Here is a 21,823-nt window from a genome sequence, read left to right as displayed (position 1 = left end):
TTCAGTCAAATGTGATATTTTCTTTTAAGAAGTTTGTTCCACTGTTTTCATCAGCTCAAACCTTTCAAAACTTAACAATTAGATACCAATGGTAAAATAGATAATGGAACCATGTGTGACTTTTAAAGAGTGATGTTTCTAATAAGGACTACATAATTGTCAATGAAGTGAACCAAAGGTCAGAGCTCCTCAAATGACAAAAGAGTTGGAAAACACATTCAAGAAAAAGATGCTTGACATAAGTCAGGTAACAAACTCCAAAAAAGGCAATCTGACTACAATAACCTAAGAGGAAATGATACAGAAAATAAAATTTGAGTGTATGAAAAACAGTTAACATTAAAATCCAAATCTTGCCAAAGGTATGTAAACAGTAAGTGGGTAGTGGCTAATTAGAGACAAAGATAAGTATTTAGACATTGAGGCAGAAAGCATAGCTGGAATTACAAATGAACACTTGAATCTTTCTCTATTAACAGAGAGATTGTGAAATCTCAGAAGGTAATGTAACAGACATTATGAATGATGTGAGTCTTGATAAAGAAAAGATACCAGAGCAATTAACTATCATGGGTTCTGATGGGTTGTATCTGAGGATGCGAACAAAGATTGTATAAGGATTAGCCGTAATCTTCTATACTCCTACCTACAAGAGCCAGAAAATACCAGGTTCTACATTCCTGCATAAAACAAGTCTCAGGCTGGGATTTATTATACCAGAAGTTTTTATAAACAGTAGTCAGCAAAATAAGATTAATAGGCTCTTTGAAAAGTTTGATCTGATGAAAAGCAGCTAGAATAGATTTCTTAACAAGAAATCATATTTGACTGAACTGATTTAATTTGTTGATAGAATAAATGAAAAAACTGATGAAGGGAATAGTGTTGACATCATCTTCATTGATGCTCAGAGGCTTTTAATATAGTCCCACACAAATGGTTGTTCAACAAAATTATCCTATCGGAACAGTAGTAAGGTATTGAAAAGCAGTAGCAGCACAAATAGGAAAATGGGCAGCATAGTAGCATAGCAGTTAGCCTAACACTCTACAGCACCAGTTGTAAGATTGGGGTTCAATTCTCATTACTGTCTGTAAAGAGTCTGTATGCTCACCCCATGAAGGTTTCCTCTGGGTGTTCCTGTTTCTTCCCACATTACAAAGGTATGTGTGTTAGGGTTAGTAAGTTTTGGTCATGCTATGCTGATCCCAGAAGCATGGTGACACTAATGGCCCCAGCATATATTCAGACTGTGTTGGTCATTGGTCACTGTACATTTCAATGTTTCAATGTACCGTACATGTGACAAATAAAGATATTATTCATTCTTTCAGTGGTGGAAGCATAGTGTAGAGGTGAAAAATGAACTTTCCAGACTGGAAGATGATATATAGTGGCAAAACTATCATCTACCCTTATTTGGTCCCACAATATCCTGGCCAAATTACTACATCAGTAAGTCAGCTCCTCTTGAGATGCTCCGAACTAATTATAGAAACCTCTCTGCCTCGGAAATCTATTTCCATGGCTCTTTCCTAAAAGAGAACAACCCTTCTTTCTTTCATAAACCTTTCACTCTATTCAACCAAATCCAACATGGCAGCATAACCAATTCAAACATTTAATATCTGAAAAGGAGAGGAAGAATGAGGGTTCCTTTCACCCACTATCCTTTTTCTTCTGCATTGCCAAAATTCACTCACATCATTCCCTGGCAGCTTTGTTCTTAACACAAAACTTGACCAGTGTAAGGTATAATGCATATTTACCAATTTTTAATCTCTTAAAATTAATAATTTTAAAAATTAAATCTCCTCAGAATTAAATGGGTGCCACTTCTCATTTGTGGCCATGATCTAAACTCACACATTTCTGCCATGCTGCCAAAAACTGAAAAATATCCCTTTGTTTTTTAAGTTTTAATTTAAAAACCTGAGGCTGAATTATGAACTTGGATAGCTCTAATTTACGTCTGCTCATTTTATATTTATGCTGGAATGGCAACCTGGACTGAATCTGCAAGCAGTTCACCATATATATATTTGCATCTTCTTATCACATGTACATCTCTGCACATTAAACCCTAAAACACTATGATTAAATTATAGGCCAGCCTAATGCTTAAAATATGACATAAATATTTGACTTTAATCACTTTAGTTTAATACAATAAACTATTGTATTACAATACAATATAATATGGTTAAATATTTCACCAAGTTGCAATATTTCAAAAAGATAACTGATTTCATTTCTGGTAAACGACACTGACAACATTATGCTTAGTACTTACCGTGGGGGATGTGGCTGCTGATAACAAAGGCAAAATTCCACCACAAGCAATGATGATGTTGTCCACCATCTGAGAAATGAGGTGAATTGTATTGTGGACAAAAATAATATTCTCATTGCTATTCACAAAATCCATCACCGACTTTGAAGTATGACTGTAACAACATAAATTATTAAGTTACTACCTCCCTGCTGTTCAAATAAAGTTGCAAAATCACATAAAAGCACTGACATTGATTAGATTTAACAAGTAACTGAAATCAATAAAGAAAATTTATCTTTGACAATCATGTATGAATTCAGATAGCTGTATTTTAGCCAATGGTCCCAAATGCAGTTTTGTAATGTTTAAAAAAGGATCTGGAAGCTATCGATAAGAGTTCATCTACTTGTTCCGTCCCATCTTTGTCAGTATCATTCTTAAGTTAACTTTACTACTGTTATGATTACTTTCTATTATGTTTAATGATAGTAATAAATCTGTCAAGCATTTAAAGTATTAAAAATGCAAACAGACAAAAACAAACACTAAAGAGAAAAAGAGGAAGGAGCTTGATGAAGGTAATAAATTTTACAAATGTGTTTATATAAGGTTGAGAAATTTTGTAGAGAAATTTGCAGAATAGAGGTTAATTTTAGAAAGTATTGTCAAGTGTAAGGTGTTTATCAACCTGCAGGTGTGGATCACCTCATCATGATGCCCCACCTTCCTCCAAAACACTTTCATTTTCAGATTTTTCGGCTATGGATAATATTTTAATTGTAGTATTTCCGATGTACATACAGTAGGAAAATAACTAGTGATGTGTGCTAACTTCACAGAGAACTCCAGCAATAACAGTGAGCATGCATGGTAATTCCATAATTCTTGACAGTTGCTACACAGAACCAAACATGTTAAGTTTCAGCTAAATAATACTGTTTCAATGAGTAATTTTATATTTCACATCAGGAAACAGAAACTCTGTAAAATATAACTGAACAAAAATCTTTTGGAGAATTTCCACACCAACACATACAGAAGTCCAAGAAAAGATTTCACTTTCCAAGATAGGTTTATCACCCAACTTCAGAAAATAGCTGCACTGGTCTTTAGACTTTTTTTAAACAGGAATACCCATTGTATAATTGTCAATCAATGCAACAAGGTACTGAATGTAAGTAAGTAAGACATAAGAGTGCACAATATTTGCACAACTTCTGTAATTTGATCTGAATTGAGCAAGCAATATAATACAATTCCTGACCTTGCTTAACCTGGATAATAAGAACAGCTTAAATACAGTTCGCAATGACTTCCAGTGCAAGAGACTAATCCACACTAAATTTAGGAAATGATGTGAATTGTACATGCCCAAATTATACCTCCTCCTAGTCACAGCACTGAACAAAATAAAAGATCCATATTTCTGGAATCCCACTGTTTTCAGGTAAAAAGCAGCAAGGTATTAGATACAAGGCAATGGTATACAGAGGCCTTGAGGGTAAATCCCTAGAAGCAAGTTCAAATCCCATCACAACAATTTAACTACCCATAATTTTGGTATAAAAAGCAAAATATTGTGCAAGTGATCATTAAAATACTGCATGATATCAAAGTCCATTAGTTTCAATGACATTTGAGGGAATGTACATTGCCACATAACCTATGTGCCTCCAGACCCATTAACATGTATGACTCTTAAAAATACTTTGAAATGCCTAACATGGCAAACTATTCATGTTAGGGGGTAACAAATGCTAGCCACACTTGCTAAGTCCTCATCCCATAAACAAAAAAGAAAATTCCAGAAGGCAAGGCAATTGGAAAGCTACTATTCTCATGCATTATTGTTTTGGACTCAGGGCACTGCTCTCAAGGTGAGTGATGAGAGTCCATTATTAATTACTCTAGCAAAGCTGGTGATGAACGACATTCTTGAACTGTGGTGGTGGTCCTTCTGGTGATAGTCTCTTATAGTGATGTCAAGGAGGAAATATCAGGATGAAGATCAAACAAAACTGAAGGAAAGATAGTATATTTCCATGCCAGAAAGGTGTGCAACATAAACAAGTATGTGGTCTGAAGGAGCTTAAATAATTTACTAGAACATAGAAACATAGAAAATAAGTGCAGGAGTAGGCCATTCGACCCTTCGAGCCTGCACGGCCATTCAGTGTGATCATGGCTGATCATCCAACTCAGAACCCTGTACCTGCCTTCTCTCCATACCCCCTGATCCCTTTAGCCACAAGGGCCATATCTAACTCCCTCTTAAATATATCCAATGAACTGGCCTCAACTGTTTCCTGTGGCAGAGAATTCCACAGATTCACCACTCTCTGTGTGAAGAAGTTTTTCCTAATCTCGGTCCTAAAAGGCTTCCCCTTTATCCTCAAACTGTGACCCCTCGATCTGGAAAAACATAAAAGAGTACGGCACAGGAACAGGCCTTTCAGCAAAGAAGGTTGTACCAAACTAATCGCTAATAATTAAAAGCTACTAAATTAGTCCCTTCTGCCTACACAAGACCATTTCCCTCCTCTTTTTTACATATTAAAGTGCCAATCTAAGAGCCTCTTAAACACCTCTAATTTATTTACCTCCACTACCAACCCTGGCAGTCCATTCCAAGCACTCTCCACTCTGCATGTAAAAAAAAAACTTGCTTTACACACTTCCTCTCACCTGAAATACATGCCCTGTAGTATTAGGGATTTTGACCCTGGGAAAAAGAAACTGGGTGTCTACTCAATCTATGCCCCCCATAAACTTAAACATTTCTATCAGATGTCTCTCCCAGCCTCTGCCATTCCAGAGAAACCCCCTCCCCCAAGTTTGTCCAACCTCCCCTTACTGTATGTGCCCTCTAATCCAAGCAGCACCCTGATTAATGTTTTCTGCATCTTCTTCAAAGCCTCAACATCCTACCAATAATGGGGCAACATGAACTGAATGCAATACTCCAAAAGTAATTACTCAGAATTTTATAAAGATGCTTGTGTCATTCTACTGACCTTTGTGGGAATACTGTTGGCACTAGAGTGTGTGGTCGCACCTGTGGGCTGCCTCCCTGAATATTCCGGAGTTGCGTTGATTGTTAATGCAAGCAATGTATTTCATTGTATGTTTCAATGTATATGTGATAAAAAAATGAATCTCAAAGTTCAAAGTAAATTAATTATCAAGGTACACACATTACTGTGTAGAAGTCTTAGGCACATATATATACCTATGCTGTCCAAGACTTTTGCACAGTACTGCAGTAATTTTATGTATTGCATTGCACTACTGCAGTTGCTGCTACAAAAAAACAAATTTCATGACATATGTGAGTGATGTAAAACCTGATTCTGATATAGGTCTCTATTGTGGACTGACAGTGGGAAGGGGGCAGGCAGTGGGGAGTCAGGAGTGGGGAGTCATGATTGGGAAAAGGGGAAGGGAGAGGAAGGGAGTAGGAAGTACCAGAGAGACATTCTGTGATGATCAATAAACTCATTGTTTGGAATCAAATAATATTGCCTGGTGTCTCAGGGCTGGGTGTGTCTGCACCCATGCCCCAGGCACTCCTTTTCTGCCACCTGTCCCACAGCACTCCCACAATTGCTCCAGCCTTGTCATTCCCAACATCATTTGCTCCCACCAGATTTACAAACTCGCTTTCCACTCCACGTTGACAAATACAATATTGTGCAAAAGTCTTAGACACCATAGCTATATATAAGTGCATAAGACTTTTGCATAGTACTGTATCTGTCACCTTATACAACTCTGAAATTTATTTTCTTGGAGGCATTCACCGTAAACACATAGAAACACCACAGAATCAATGAAAAATGGCACACAAGATGGACAAACAACCAATGTGCGAATACCAAAGAAACAAGATAATAATAAATAAGTAAGCAATAAATATTGAGAACATGAGATGAAGAGTTCTGGTTCAAGAGCCTAATGGTGAGGGATAATAACTCTTCCTGAACCTGGTGGTATGGGTCCTGAAGCTCCTATATCTCCTTCCTGATGGCAGCAGCAAGAAGACAGAATGGTTTCGATGGTGGGGATTCCTTGACGATGGATGCCATTTTCCTGTGACACTGTACCTTGTAAATACGGCATTGAGCTATGCTTAGTGCCGCAGTCATAAGTATAAAGCTACTAGTGCAGGGAGTTAAGCACACAGCCTCATTGTGCATCTGTGCTGATGGTAATTCTGGAAGAGATGTTGTTGCTAACCCAAACTGACTGGGGTCTGTGAGTAAGGAAATTGAGAATCCAGTTGTACAAGGAGGTATTGAAGCCTATGTCTTGGATCTTATAGACTAGTTTGGAGGGGATGATAGTACTGAGTGCAGAGTTGTAATCAATGAAGAATATCTTGATGTATGCATCTTCACTGTCCAGATGTTCCATGGTTGAGTGAAGTGCCAATGAAATGGAATCTGTTGTTGACCTGTGGTGACAGTATCAAACTGGAACAGATCCAAGTTGCTCCTCAGGGAAGAGTTGACATGTTTCATCACCAACCTCTCAAAGTATTTCCATCATAATAGATGCTAGTCAGGGGTTCCCAAGTTGGGGTCCACAGGCTCCTCAGTTAATGGTAGGGGATTCATGACATAAAGTTTAATACCTCCTGATGCAAGTGCAACTGCATGTAAGTCAAAAAGGCAGTTTACCACATTCTTCTTGGGCACCAGTATAATTGAAGACTGCTTGAAGTACATGGGTACCTCAGAATGACGAAGCAAGAAATTAAAGATATCAGTTAGCACTCCAGCAAGTTGATCAGCATAGATCTTCAGTACTGAATCTGAATAACTTGCTGATACTTGAAGTCAATGCCCCAGCTAATAAAGGCAAGCATCCCATACAAATCCTTTACCATCTTATCAACTTGTACAGTCACTTTCAGCGTGTTATGATCTTGGACCCCAAGTTCATTCTGTACATCAACACCCTTGAGGCCATAAACATTATATTAACCTTTTCCATTTGATCTCCCAAGTACAACATCTTAGACCTAGCTGGTTTAAACTCCATCTGCCATTTCTTTGTCCATGTATGCAGTTGATCTTTGCAGGTGCTCTGGAGTTGAAGGGAATAAATGGTTTAGATCAGGGATTGGCAACCTTTTTGCCTCCGTGGGCCGGATCGCATATTAATGAGCAGACGGTGGGCCAGATAAATGCCATAAAAAACTTGAAATATGGGAATTATCTATTTAAATACATCAGTTATGTTTTGCCTCAAATTAATGAATAACGCTTGCTGGAAAATCATTTATGCTTAAGGTTGCCTACCCCTGGTTTAGATGATGGATGGAGCACCAGACAAGCTGGAGGTTTTGAAATACATTATTTTCTTATAATTGCTTTATATTATAGTATGGGTTATGGCATTGATTTACCACATTTCAACCGATACGTAAATGCAAACAATTCTATAGTATCATTCTTGAAAATCTACAAGTTCTTCTAATGAAAACCAACACCACTATGTGCTTTTATTGTGATCAAATTGTCTGCATGTTACTTAGGTGACAGTATACTTCAAAAATTGTGCTGTTTTGCAGCACATTAGGAATGGCTAAAGGAAATATAATAATTTTTCATTCATTTCTATGTTGTTACATTTTTTGCTTTATACGCACAAAAAATTGCTTTATCACCTCCGCCAAACATGTACATCTGTTTCCAATGCAAAGAGCAGATCCGTCAATAGGCGTTGATGCATCGTAGACCATTTAAATTCAGGGATGCGAAACATAGTGGTGCGTGGCCCTGGACTAAACTGCCGGCGCTGTTCCTCAGTCATTGGCATTCCTCGAAAACCCAGATCAACACGCAGATCTCTTTCTTGCGATCCACTTCCTCGCCCTTGAACAGCCTTTAATGAAACAAGTATAATTGCTTTATAAACATTATCAGAGCTCTATATTTACTAACTATCTCCATAGACAATTAGTTTCAGAACAGAAATACTCATAGCTGTTGTAATTTTTTTAAAATTTTGTATATAGTTGTGAAAAAAAGTAAAGTGAGCAAGAGCAATAGCAGCTCATACTTTATTAGCATAAAAGTTTTCATTAAAACAAGAAAAACTGAAAGCCATAATCGGTACATATAGAAACCCAAAACTTTACACCTTATTCTCAGACCAGAAAGGATCTCATTCTGCAATGGACAACTTATTCATTAGCAATTTAGTGATAAGCTTTTAGTTTGTAAGAAATGCATTTGTGTCTTAATCTGTTTTGCCGGGAAGTGGACCCATCACTTGATCTGGGCCCTTCAAAAAAGAGACTAAAGTAGTCAGGTAAACTACTATTTCAATTATTGGTTAATACTGCTTAACTTTCCTAAAGTGACAGTGCTAGAAGGTAACTTACAATAGATAAGACTTAAGATCTTGATTTAGTTTAGAATTCCAGAACAGGAAACTCAATATCACCACAATCCTATTCATCTTATGCTTGTAAATTCTTAGTTCCAGATCAGAAAAGAACAGCAAGAATTCACCTATTTAAAAATATATTTTTAATGAAACTTTTAGTGAATCATAATTAACTCCCACAATGTTTTATTTAATGATCAATTATTATTATTTTGGATGACAATAATAAATCGTTTGAGAAAAAAAATCAGTAGGTCAAGCAACTTCTGTGGAGGCAAAGTAGTAGTCAATTTTTCGGGTCTTGATGCAGGTCTAGTTAAACCCTAAAAGAATTCTAGCAAAAATAGATATAAAACATATGTAAAGCACTGTGGAAGAAAATATTAAATAGTTTATGTCTAATCTTTGCTAGCTAACTGAATGAAATGATTATAACATGCATTGTCCATTTAATCAATGTTACATGTACACCTCGTATATTGTACAATTTACACACTAAATATGTTCACACTTATTGACATAAACTTCTTTCAATTCTAATTCCACACGCACAAAACAAACCAAGCTAAACTGACGAGTTTGTTTCAAACACATAAGCATTTGTAGTGTCATCAATAACATGTGTATTTAATGACATTTTAAAATCATACTGAAACTCATGCACCCTAAACGTTCATAAATTCTGAAGAAAAATCTAGATTAACAAATACTCTGAAATCCCTTGCACAATTCCTCTCCATTTAAATATATGGGAAGTGCTCCTGCCCACTAGCAACAGAACCTTCAGGTGGATTCAGCACTCTCTTCCATCAGACAGTAGCTGGCTAATCAGTAGTGAATCACTTACAGCTCTGTTTGCATGCATGGAAACAAGGAATTTAATATTACTGATATGGATTAACACTGACAAATGATAATTTCCTCACAGAATTGGGATTAATAAGCAGATGTTCTGTTAAGCTTGAGGTTATGTACAACAATATTATAATACAACAACTTTACCCAATGTGATTACAAGCACAATGAGACAAAGAAATTTAGCTGTTACATTTTCTACTTTGTCACACATAGATTATTATAGCATAGACACAGGCTCTTCCATCCAACACATCCACACCAACCAAGATGCCTATCTAAACTAATCCCATTTGACTGTGTTTGGCGATATCCCTCTATATGTCCAAATGTTTTTTAAATGTTATAATTGTAGCTTCATGAACCACTCTATATACCCAGCACACTCTGTTTGAAAAAGTGCCCCTCAGATCTGTTTTAAATCTTTCCCTTTTCAAGTTAATCCTGTGTCCTTTAGTATTAGGGGTTCAAGGAGGCAGGAGGAGAAGATGGCGGTGCGCCTGCGTGTGCGTAGCCCTCCGGTGAAAAATGATATCATATCTGTTAAATAGGAGCCGTGGACAATTCTGATTTGATGGAGAATGGATGTGAAAGCACAGAGGAATATCTGGAGAAATTTCTGAAACGCCCGTTCGCCACTGTCGTAACTGTGTGGTCGGGAATCTTTCGGAGGGTAGCCTCAAAATCCCCGGTCTTGCCTGCTTTTGGCAACCGAGAAGGAGGTCGAATTGTTTGGGGAGATGGCGCTCAGTACTCAGTGTCGGAGAGCTGATCAGAGCTCGAAGTTTTTGGATGACTCAGAGTTGGATTGTGGTCGGCATGGCAGGGAGTTTTTCTTCCTTCTCCCGTCTGCGTGAGATGTGGGACATTTGAGAAACTTTGAACTTTACTGTGCTCACGGACTTCTTCATCAAGTTATAGTAGTGTTACACTGTTTGTAACTATATGTTATAATTATGTGGTTTTGTCAGTTTTTTCAGTCTTGGTTTGTCCAGCGTTTTGTGATACCACACCGGAGGAAATAATGTATCATTTCTTAATGCCATGCATTACTAAATGACAATAAAAGAGGACTACGTGTCTTCATAATCATATTAGACTCCCCTTCCCTGTAACAATCTACCTTATACAGCACCTATAAAAACTATTTACTCCCTGTGACCCCCCCGGGAAGCTTTCATGTTTTATTGTTTTATAACATTGAATCACAGCAGATTTAATTTGGCTTTTTGACACTGATCAACAGAAAAAGACTCTTTTGTGTCAAAGTGAAAACAGATCTCTACAAAGTGATCTAAATTAATTACAAATATAAAACATGACATAATTGATTGCATATGTATTCAACCCTTCATGTCAATATTTAGTAGATTCAGCTTTGGCAGCAATTACAGCCTTGAGTCTATATGGAAAGGTCTCTATCAGCTTTACACATCTGGACACTGCAATTTTTCCCCATTCTTCTTTACAAAACTGCTCACGCTCTGTCAGATAGCAGGGATCATGAGTGAAGAGCCCTTTTCAAATCCAACCACAAATTCTCATTTAGATTGAGGTCTGAACTTTGACCTGGCCACTCCAGGACATTAACTTTGCTGTTTTAAAGCCATTTCTGTGTAGCTTTGGCTTTATGCTTGGGGTCATTGTCTTGCTGGAAAACAAATCTTCTCCCAAGTCGTAGTTCTCTTATAGACTGCATCAGTTTTTCTCCAGGATTTCCCTATATTTTGCTACATTCATTTTACCCTCTACCTTCACAAGCCTTCCAGGGCCTGCTGCAGTGAAGCATCCTCACAACAAGATGTAGCCATCAATGGTTCACAGTAGGGATCATGTGTTTTTGATTATGTGCGATGTTTGGCTTACCCCAAACATAGCGTTTAGTCTGATGACCAAAAAACTCAATTTTGGTTTCATCAGACCATAGAACCTTCTTCCAGCTGACTTCAGAGTCTTCCACATTTCTTCCAGCAAACTTTAGCTGAGATTTCATGTGAGTTTTTTTTTCCCAACAGTTGCTGGTAAAGCACCTGGGGAGCAGTTGTTGTAAGAGCAGTCTTTCCCATCTCAGCCACTGAAGCTTGTAACTCCCTCCAGAGTTGTCATAGGTCTCTTGGTGGCCTCCCTCACTAGTCCCCTTCTTGTACGGTCCCTCAGTTTTTGAGGATAGCTTGCTCTAGGCAGTTTTACATCTGTGCCATATTCTTCCACTTCTTGATGACTGACTTAACTGTACTCCAAGGGATATTCAGTGACTTGTAAATTTTCTTGTACCCATCTCCTGACTTGTGTTTGTCAATAACCATTTTTGCAGAGTTGCTTGGAGTGTTCTTTCTCTTCATGGTGCAGTTTTTGCCAGGATACTTTCTCACCAGCAATTGGGCCTTCGAGATACTCTGGTCAATTGAAACACCTTGACTGCACACAGGTCTCCAAAAACATTTCTCCATTTAACTAATTATGTGACTTCTGAAACCAACTGGCGGCACCAGTGATAATTTGGTGTGTAATGTTAAAGGGGAGGTGAATACTTCTGCAATCAATCATTTTGTGTTTCATATTTGTAATTAACATTGATCATTTTGTAGAGATCTGTTTTCACTCTGTCACGAAAGTCTTTTTCTGTTGATCAGAGTCAAGAAAGCCAAATTAAATCAACTGTGATTCAATGTCGTAAAACAATAAAACATGAAAACATCCGTTGGGGGGGGGGTTTGAATACTTTTTATAGGGACTGTATATGGCCTACATAACTGCATTAACCTCTAAAAGATCACTTTTCAGCCTCTTTTGCTTCAATGAAAACAGACCCGGAAATCTGTCCTCATAAGTCAAGCCATCAAGTCCAGCGAACATCTGTGAGAATCTCTTCTGCACCTGCTCTAGCTTAAGCATATCCTTCTTACAACTGGTAATCAGAACTGCATACAATACTCCAACAGCAGTCTTCAGCGTCTGGTACAATTGTAACATGGCAACGTCTGCACTCAATGCCAGACCACAGCAACAACATCATGTACACAAAAGATTCTGCAGATGTTGGAAGTTCAGAATAATATACACAAAGTGCTGGAGGGACCCAGCACAACAGGCGGCATCTATGCAAAGGAATAAACAGTAGAAATTTTTGGTCAAGACCTTTCATCAGTGCTGGGAAGGAAGGGAAAGGAAGCCAGGATAAGAAGGTAGAGGGAGTGGAAGGAGTACAAATTAGAAGGTGATAGGTGAAGCCAGGTGGGATGTGGGAAGGGTAATGAAATGAGAAGCAGGGAGCCAGTAGGTGGAAAAGGTAAAGGGCTGAAGAAGAATGAATCTGATAAGTGAGGAGAGTGCATCATGGGAAAGAGTGAAGGAGGAGGGCCCCTATGGGGAGATGATAGGCAGGTGAGAAGAGGTAAGAGAGAAGCCAGAATAGGCTGAGTGAAGGTGATGTGACATTTCTTCCACTTGAAGGGAGGGCGATAGGCGGAGAAAGATAAACAGACAAGGTAATCATGGAGAGAGCAATCCCTTCGGAAAGTGTTGAGTGAGGGGGGAGGTGGAGGTGAAGATGTGTTTGGTAGCAGGATTCTGCTGAAGATGATGGAAGTCGTGGAGAATGTTGTGCTGGATGCAGAGGTTCATGGGGTGGGCAGTAAGGACAAGAGGAACTGCATCCCTGTTAAGGTAGTGGGAAGATGGGGTGAAGACTGACGTCTGCGAAATGGAGAAGATGCAGGTGAGGGCAGCATTCATGGTGCAGCAAAGGCAAAAAGGAGGATATCTCTGATGTTCCAGAAAGTATCGCCTCATTCTGGGATACTAGAAAGGAACACCTCATCCTGGGACATTCATGTGCTTTTTTTTAAACCACCCTATGTTCCCCTCTGTTCATTTTTAGGAAACTCTGTACTTGTACTCCACAGTTTCTTTGTTCAACAAAATTCCACAGCATGCTGCCATTCACTGTATATGTCCTGGTCTGATTTAACTTTGCAAAATGCATCACTTCGCACTTATCAAATTTAAATTTTATCTGCCATTCCTTTGCCTATTTTCTTCCCCACTATCCATAACACCACCGATTTTGGTGTCATCTGCAAACTTACAAATCATACCACTTGCAATCTCAGCCAAATCATTAATATGTTTAACAAACAAGGGATCTGGCACCTATCTCTGTAGTTTCCTGGGTTGTCCTTGCAGCCCTTCTTAAATTAAGGCAGAGCATTGACTACATTCTAGACTATGACACCTCACCCATGGAAACGTTTAAAACTTGTATGAAGGATAAATAATCTTTATGAAACCCCTTTTTACTGGACTTGCGGATGCGGCTCGTTAGCCCCTTGCCAACTGCTACTGGACTCTGCAGCGAGAAACCCACCTTTCTCAGGCTTCTTACGTCTAGAGTGTATGCGACTTTGCTCCCGTCAAATCCATGAGGTTAGGATGTTTCGCCATCCCAAACCCCGGTTTGTGTGAATGCTGTGTGATTTACTGCCCCCAGCTATTGCCCATCAACAACAAATAATAGATTGTACACTGCATACAATTCTAAAGAAGTATATTTAAGAATGTTAACTTAAGCAACCAGTTATTAAAGGAATGAAAAAAAAACAAAAAGGGCCCATTATACTTAAACAGTCACATGTGCACAGTGGAGCTCATATCTTCCAGAAGCCATTCTTTCGATGTACACACCGCACCTTCCAAATGGCACTCGAAATCTATGTCAAACAAATGGGACCTCCCACAGATACATTGGTCCATCCTCCTTGAAGCTATTCATCTGCACAAAGTACCTTGTGCAACAGGGATGACATCTTCAGCCATCTTCCCACCTGTCTTCTCTCAGCTCCCACCAAGAAAGGCCTCAACCCACACCAGTGTCCCTCACAAAAAAAACTCTCCACCAGCGTTCTCTAGAACCTTCTCCCAATCCCACCATCCTGATTAGCTGACAGCACATTTCGAATTTGAACAAGCCCCTTATCTCAGCTCAAACCCAAACAGGCTGAAGACAGAACAGACTGCTTTTACAGAATTTCTAAAATGAAATACCTACAGCATAGCAGTAAAATTTTTAACTAAGGTGTTACATTTATAACAATATGCATTTATATAGCACCATCATGATAAAGTGCCTCAAAGTAATTCACAAATGAACAGAAAATAAATTCAGACACTAACTCATCTAAGGAGATATGACCGAATAGATGATTAAAAAGCTACATTTTAAGCAACATGTATAAAGGGGAAATCAGAGGTAGACAGGAACAGTGGTGCAAGGAGGAAATACAAGTCATAAAGGTAGATGAAAGCTGGAGATGTGCAAAAAACTAGAACCAGAAGAATACAGAGCTTTCAATGTTATGGAGTTTAATGTAGGGAACTGCATGATAAATGGAAGGGATCTGAACCTCTGATGTATGTTTCATATCAAGGTACAGGTGTCCCCCGCTTTTCAAACGTTCGCTTTACGAAACCTCGCTGTTACGAAAGACCTACATTAGTTCCTGTTTACGCTAACAGAAGGTGTTTTCACCGTTACGAAAAAAGCAGCATGTGAAAAAAGTGCGCGATAAAAGGCAGCGCGCACTCCAAGCAGCCAAGCTCCTCCCTCAGAACTGCATTCTAACCGGCATTGCTTAAACACTTGCCTGTGAGCAGCCGTTAGCAAGATGAGTTTTAAGGTATCAGAAAAGCCTGAACTTTTAGCTCTTAAGGGTGTACACTTAGCGTAAAACTAGAGATAATCAAGTGTTTCGATCGTGGTGAACGAAGTAAGGACAAAGTGAGTTTGGCTTGTGGAAGTTGACGAACATGATGTTGAAGAGGCTTTGGCATCCAATGACCAAGAACTGATAGATGAAGAGCTGATGCAATTGGAAGAAAAAAGGATAACAATCGAAACCGAATGCAGTAACGAACTGAACGTGAAGCAACTGCATGAGATTTTTGCTGCAATGATAAAGTACAACTTTAATTTTGAAAGGGTACATAGGTTTAGGGGATATTTGCAAGACGGTTTGAGTCCTTAACGAAGAACTGTATGGTAGAAAAATGCACGAAGCTAAGCAGACAAGCATACTGTCATTTTTCAAGCCTTCCACATCAGCCACAGCAGACGACAAACCTCAACCTTCGACATTGAGGCAGGCAGACATAGAAGAAGATGACCTGCCTGCCCTGATGGAAACAGACGACGATGAGATGACACCCCAGTGTCCCACCACCCCAACCCCCGGGCCGCGGACCGATACATTGCCGCGGAGAATGCAGCAGTAGCCAGGATGCACCCAGCACATCTTTAAGAAAAAAGCCGAAATAAACAAGCTAATTAATTAGGTGCTGCCCGACATGTAAATGTCGGCCCAGATCAGAGGTGATTGCCGATTGAGTTGCCTCTGATCTGGGCCAACATTTACGCACTGGGCGGCACCTAATTAATTATGTAAACACGAGGAAATCTGCAGATGCTGGAATTTCAAGCAACTTTTATGTGTGTTACCTAATTAATTAGCTTGTTTATTTCGGCTTTTTTCTTAAAGATGTGCTGGGTGCGTCCCGGCTACCGCTGCATCCCTGCATGCTTCGCGGATCAGTATCGGTCCGCAGCCTGGAGGGTGGGGTCCACTGCACCACCCCAACCTCCGACGACTCAGCCTAACACACCATTATCAGTGTGCTCGGCGCTGTCTTCCCAATTCCAGTAAGTGATACTACACTATACGTACATTATTTCTACCTTATATAGGCTGTGTATTTTTGTGTGTTATTTGGCAGCTTCATAGCTTAAAGTTTACTGAAGAGAGTGTCTCTGCTGAGAGCGCTTGCGTGACATTTTTGCAACGGAGAACAGTGCAGCAATAATTGTAGAAAAGTATTTATACTTTATATAGGCTGTGTATTTATCATATCATTCCTGCTTTTACTATATGTTACTGTTATTTTAGGTTTTATGTGTTACTTGGCATGATTTGGTAGGTTATTTTTGGGTCTGCGAATGCTCACAAATTTTTCCCATATAAATAAATGGTAATTGCTTCTTCACTTCACGACATTCCGGCTTACGAACTGTTTCATAGGAACGCTCTACTTTCAGATGGTGGGGGATACCTGTACTGCTAATGCAGGTCAATAAAATTCAAAGTTCAAAGTAAATTTATTATCAATGTACATATATGTCACCATATACAACGCTGAGATACATTTTCTTGTGGGCATACTCAATAAATCCATAATAGAATAATAACCATGATAGAATCAGTGTAAGACCATACCAACTTTGGCATTCAACCAGTATGCAAATGACAACAAACTGTGCAAATACAAACAAAATAATAATAATAAATTGCTGTGATCACATTTCAATGATGGGGAAAATGTAGTTGAGTGAAGTTATCTCCTTTGGTTCAAGAACTGAAGGTTGAGGGGTAACAACTGTTCCTGAACCTGGTAGTGTGGATCCTAAGGCTCCTTTACCTTCTTCATGATGACAGTAGCGAGAAGAGAGCATGACCTGGGTGGTGGGGGTCCCTAATGATGGATGTTGCTTTCCTGCAACAAAGCTTCATGTACACTTGCTCAACGTGGGAAGGTGGGGAGACCTTTGTACTGGGCCATATCCACCACTTTTTGTAGGATTTTCTGTTTTAGGGCATTGGTGCTTTCATACCCGGCTGTGATGCAGCCAGTCAATATACTCTTCATAACACACCAATAGAAGTTTCTCAATTTTCTAGATATCATTTTCCATGCTTTCCTTCTAAATGCACTTTATGTGCTGGGCCCAGGACAGGTACTTCAAAATAAAACCACTGAGGAACTTAAAGTAGCTGACCCTCTCCACCTCTGATCCCCTGATTAGGACTGGTTCATGGACCTCTGGCTTCTTCCTCCTGAAGTCAATAATCAGCTGCTTGGACTTGCTGACATTGAGTGAGAGGCTGTTGTTGTGATACCACTAGCCAGATTTTCAATCTGCCTCCCTTAAGTTGATTTGACACCACCCTTGATTCGATCTATGACAGTGGTGTCGAGAGCAAACTTGAATATGGCATTGGAGTACAATGGCAGGAGTACATTCAGCCAGAGACTCATTCCACCGAGATGCAGCACAAAGCGTCATAGGAAGTCATTCCTGCCTGTGGCCATCAAACTTTATAACTCCTCCCTTGGAGGGTCAGACATCCTGAGCCAATAGGCTGGTCCTGGACTTATTTCATAATTTACTGGCATAATTTACATATTACTATTTAACTATTTAAGGTTCTATTACTATTTATTATTTATGGCTCAACTGTAACGAAAACCAATTTCCCCCGGGATCAATAAAGTATTACTACTACTACTACTACTACTACTGAGCTGTGTTTAGCCACACAGTCATAAGTGTGAAGCAAATAGAGCAGGGGGCTATGCACACAGCCCTGGGGTGCATCTGTGCTGATGGAGATCGTGGTGGTGATGTTACCAATCTGAACTGACTGGGGGCTGCAAATGAGGAAATTGAAGATCCAATTGCACAAGTAGGTATTGAGGCTAAGGTTTTGAAGCTTATTGATAAATTCTGAGGGGATGATGGTATGGAATGCTGAGCTTTAGTCAATAAAGAGAATCCTGATGTAGGCATCTTTGCTACCCAGATATTGCAGGGTTGGGCTAAGAGCCAATGAAATGGCATCTATTATTTGATACTGTCACAACAGATCAACTGGAGCAGATCCAAGCTGCTCCTGAGGCAGGAGTTGATATGTTTCATCACCAACCTCTTAACACAAGCACAGAAGGCATTGAGTACACCTAGGAGTAAAAACCTGTTGTTGTCTTTGTCACTTGATTTAACTTTATAAGAGGTGATAATGCTCAGGCCCCGCCACAACTCTTGATTCAAGTTTAGACCAAAATTGCCACTTCACACGTCAGACAGCTTTCTGGAAATCGTATCTAGACCTCTTGTCACCGTTTTGGTTACCAGATCTGAATGCCTCTGATCGGGCCCTTAGCAGAAGTCAGATCTCATGGTTCATACATGGCTTCTGGTTGGCGAAGACTGAATAATTTTGTGGGGACACACTCATCTACAACTGTTTTAATAAAGTCCATGAGAACCATGGTGTATTCATTCAGATCCTCAGATGAGTCCTTGAATGCAGCCAAGTCCACCGACTCAAAGTAATCCTGCAGCTGATCCTCTGCCTCTCGCAACCACCTCTTTGATGTCCTAATCTCTGGCAACTTGCTCTTTAGCCTCTGCTTGTATAGAGCCAAGTAATCAGCTTTACCGAAAGGCATTCCTCATCTTAGAATAATAGTGGTCTAGTGTGTTGGGACCTCTGGTTATATGCTGATGGTAATTGGGTAGGGCTTTCTTCAAACAAGCCTGGTTGAAGTCTCTGACTATGATTTGAAGTGCATCAGGATGGATTGTTTCTTGCTTGCTGACGGCATCATGCAGTATCTCAAGTGCTTGATTATGGTGGTATGTAAACTGCAGTCAGGATTGTGGAGGAAAACTCTCTAGGTAATTCGAATGGATGGTAGGTTTGCAAGTTTGACAAATCTGCCACATTGGAGCATCACCAAGAGTTTATCACGAAACACACACCTCCACCTTTGCCTTTTCAGCAGTACAGTCCATTCTGTAAATTGAGAAGCCTTTGGGTCAAGCAACACACATATAAAATGCTGGTGAACGCAGCAGGCCAGGCAGCATCTATAGGAAGAGGAACAGTCGACATTTCGGGCCGAGACCCTTCATCAGGACTAACTGATATTAAGAGATTTGAAAGTGGGAGGGGGAGGGGGAGATCCGAAATGATAGGAGACAGGAGGGGGAGGGATGGAGCTAAGAGCTGGAAAAGAGCTGATTGGCAAAAGGGATACGAGGCTAGAGAAGGGACAGGATCATGGGACGGGAGGCCTAGGGAGAAACAAAGGGGGAGGGGGAAGCCCAGAGAATGGGCAAGGAGTTATAGTGAGACAGACAGAAGGAGCAAAAAGAGAGAAAACATAGGGGAAAGGAAATAAATAAATAAATAAATAAATAGGGGTGGGGTACGAAGGGGAGGTGGGGCATTAACGGAAGTTAGCGAAGTCAATGTTGAAGGAATAACACCTTATATTCCGTCTGAGTAGCCCCCAACCTGATGGCATGAACATTGACTTCTCTAACTTCTGTTAATGACCCACTTCCCCTTCGCACCCCATTCCTTATTTATTTATTTATTTATTTATCTTTCCCCTTTCTCCCCCTGAATTTTGTCTCCCTCTGTCCCTCTCACTATAACTCCTCGCCCATCCTCTGGGCTTCCCCGCCTCCACCTTTCTTTCTCCCTAGGCCTCCCGTACCATAATCCTCTTCCTTCTCCAGCCTCGTATCCCCTTTGCCAATCAACTTTCCAGCTCTTAGCTCCATCCCTCCCCCTCCTGTCTTCTCCTATCATTTCGGATCCCCCCCCCCACCCCACTTTCAAATCTCTTAATATCTCTTCTTTCAGTTAGTCCTGACGAAGGGTCTCGGCCCAAAACGTTGATTGTGCTTCTTCCTATACAGATGCTGCCTGGCTTGCTGCGTTCACCAGCATTTTTTATATGTGTTGCTAGAATTTCCAGCATCTGCAGATCTCCTCGTGTAAGCCTTTGGGTCAGATTGCTGTATCTGGCATGTTGCAAGAAGGCTATGTCTTGCTCAAACATAGAACACAACTCATTTCCCTCCAATATAGCAATCTTGCCCTCAGGTCCTCAGTTTTGTTCTCCAGCGACTGCATAACAAGATGCTGGATAGAGGGGGCCTCATCCCACTGCGTTTTAGTCTCATTTGGAGTCCCCCCGCCCCCCTTCTGCCTTGCTTCTAGTCACGGCGATGAACCTTTATTCGCTTAATGGTGCCATACCTGCTTGGTCTGCCAAGGTCATCCGAAGTTCATGAAATCTGTAGATCATTAAGTTGATTTAGAAGTACAACGTTTGAGGAGTAATTATATACTGCAGATTGCAGTGAGAGTAATTCAAAAGATTTACAAGTACTGTGTGTAGCAGACAGACCATAGCTGTGGTTCAGCAATGCCATCTTGTAAGCACAAAAATTGTGTTCAAGCAAGTTGTTTGATCAATTTTGACATGGGCAGGTGAGTTTTGGATGAATACTTATTCATATAGGCTACAGAGTGACTGAATTTGGTGAAAAGAATGCTCTGAGTCTAGTCTTGGTAGTAGATAACCAAAGTAGGGGCAGAAATAAACTATTCTGATTAATGTGAAAGATAATATGAAATTAGAAAAACCGGACATATTTGAAAAAAAACGCAGCGCCTTGGTCGTAAAGATGCCTTCAGGGCTGAACGCAAGATTTAAAAATCTGAAATTTCCCATAAGATCTGAGAAGGATTAGAATTAACATAGAAATGCCTGCCTCCAAACTCAGAAAGTGAATCTGAATGAAAACCTAGGCAAATAATGCTATCAAACATAATAAAAATCAAAGCCATTCAGCTCCAATGCCTGCTCCCTCATGGCTAACCTTTCACCCTTCTGCCACTAGATGGGGCTCTTGATAGCACAGAAAGACCAGTGCCTATGGATTTATCAAAATTGGCACCCAAAGATATAGCAATGCTGTTTCACCTGTTTTGTACATCCTGGTTAAGTTTTCTATTTTAAGATCTCAAGCAATAATCCAGAGACATGTTAAAATATCACCACATGGAGGAATTTAAATTTAGCTCATTAAGTAATCTGCAATTTAACAAAAAACATAATACTATTAGATTGTCATAAAAACTCATCAATTTTTCTACTTCTGTATGAGGTAGGCAATTTGTTTCTTTGATACAGTCTGCCAAATAGACCTTTTTACTGTTCCAGTAAGTTACTTAACTGTATTGAAGCCACTATGTTAAAACAGAATAAGATACTGGGCAGACAACCTGCTATACACCTATTAAAATAATAATACTTTCTTGACCCTGAGTGGGAAACTCTATCATTACAGCAGCAACATTAAAAAACACACTTAACAGTATGTAGAGTTAACTAACAATAAAATACATAATAATAATATACCCAATAATAATGTATCAGTGTGCAATAATAATGGATGAAATAATAAAGCAGAGCCTATTGTACTATGATGTGTTCTCCTGTCACACAGAGATGAACTGTTGCAAATGCTTATTACACTTGATACAAAAGATTTTCTGTAACGATCCTTGTGACAGCAGAGCTGAATGAGTCTGTTCAAAAAGGTATTCCACTGCTTATTCAGTGGGTCACAGAGAGGATGTACCTGATAGTCCATAATGGATAACA

At 39.7% G+C, this 21,823-nt stretch overlaps 1 protein-coding gene across 2 annotated transcripts in view; it reads right to left on the bottom strand.

Annotated features, from left to right (window-relative positions):
* Positions 1 to 21,823, bottom strand: part of nbeaa (neurobeachin a) — an 868,656-nt gene that overhangs the window by 545,978 nt on the left and 300,855 nt on the right. For both annotated transcript variants that reach the window (XM_063054331.1, XM_063054330.1), the window contains exons 23-24: positions 7,947 to 8,164; positions 2,294 to 2,447 (exon numbers count right to left, since the gene is read on the bottom strand). In XM_063054331.1, coding sequence (XP_062910401.1) covers positions 2,294 to 2,447; positions 7,947 to 8,164 — 372 coding nt within the window. The remainder of the gene's footprint in view (positions 1 to 2,293; positions 2,448 to 7,946; positions 8,165 to 21,823) is intronic.

This window comes from Mobula hypostoma, chromosome 7, assembly GCF_963921235.1.
Source record: "Mobula hypostoma chromosome 7, sMobHyp1.1, whole genome shotgun sequence".
In the NCBI taxonomy this organism is placed as follows: domain Eukaryota; kingdom Metazoa; phylum Chordata; class Chondrichthyes; order Myliobatiformes; family Myliobatidae; genus Mobula; species Mobula hypostoma.
The sequence above is the reverse complement of the archived record's forward strand: the minus strand, read 5'-3'. Positions and strand labels throughout refer to the sequence as shown.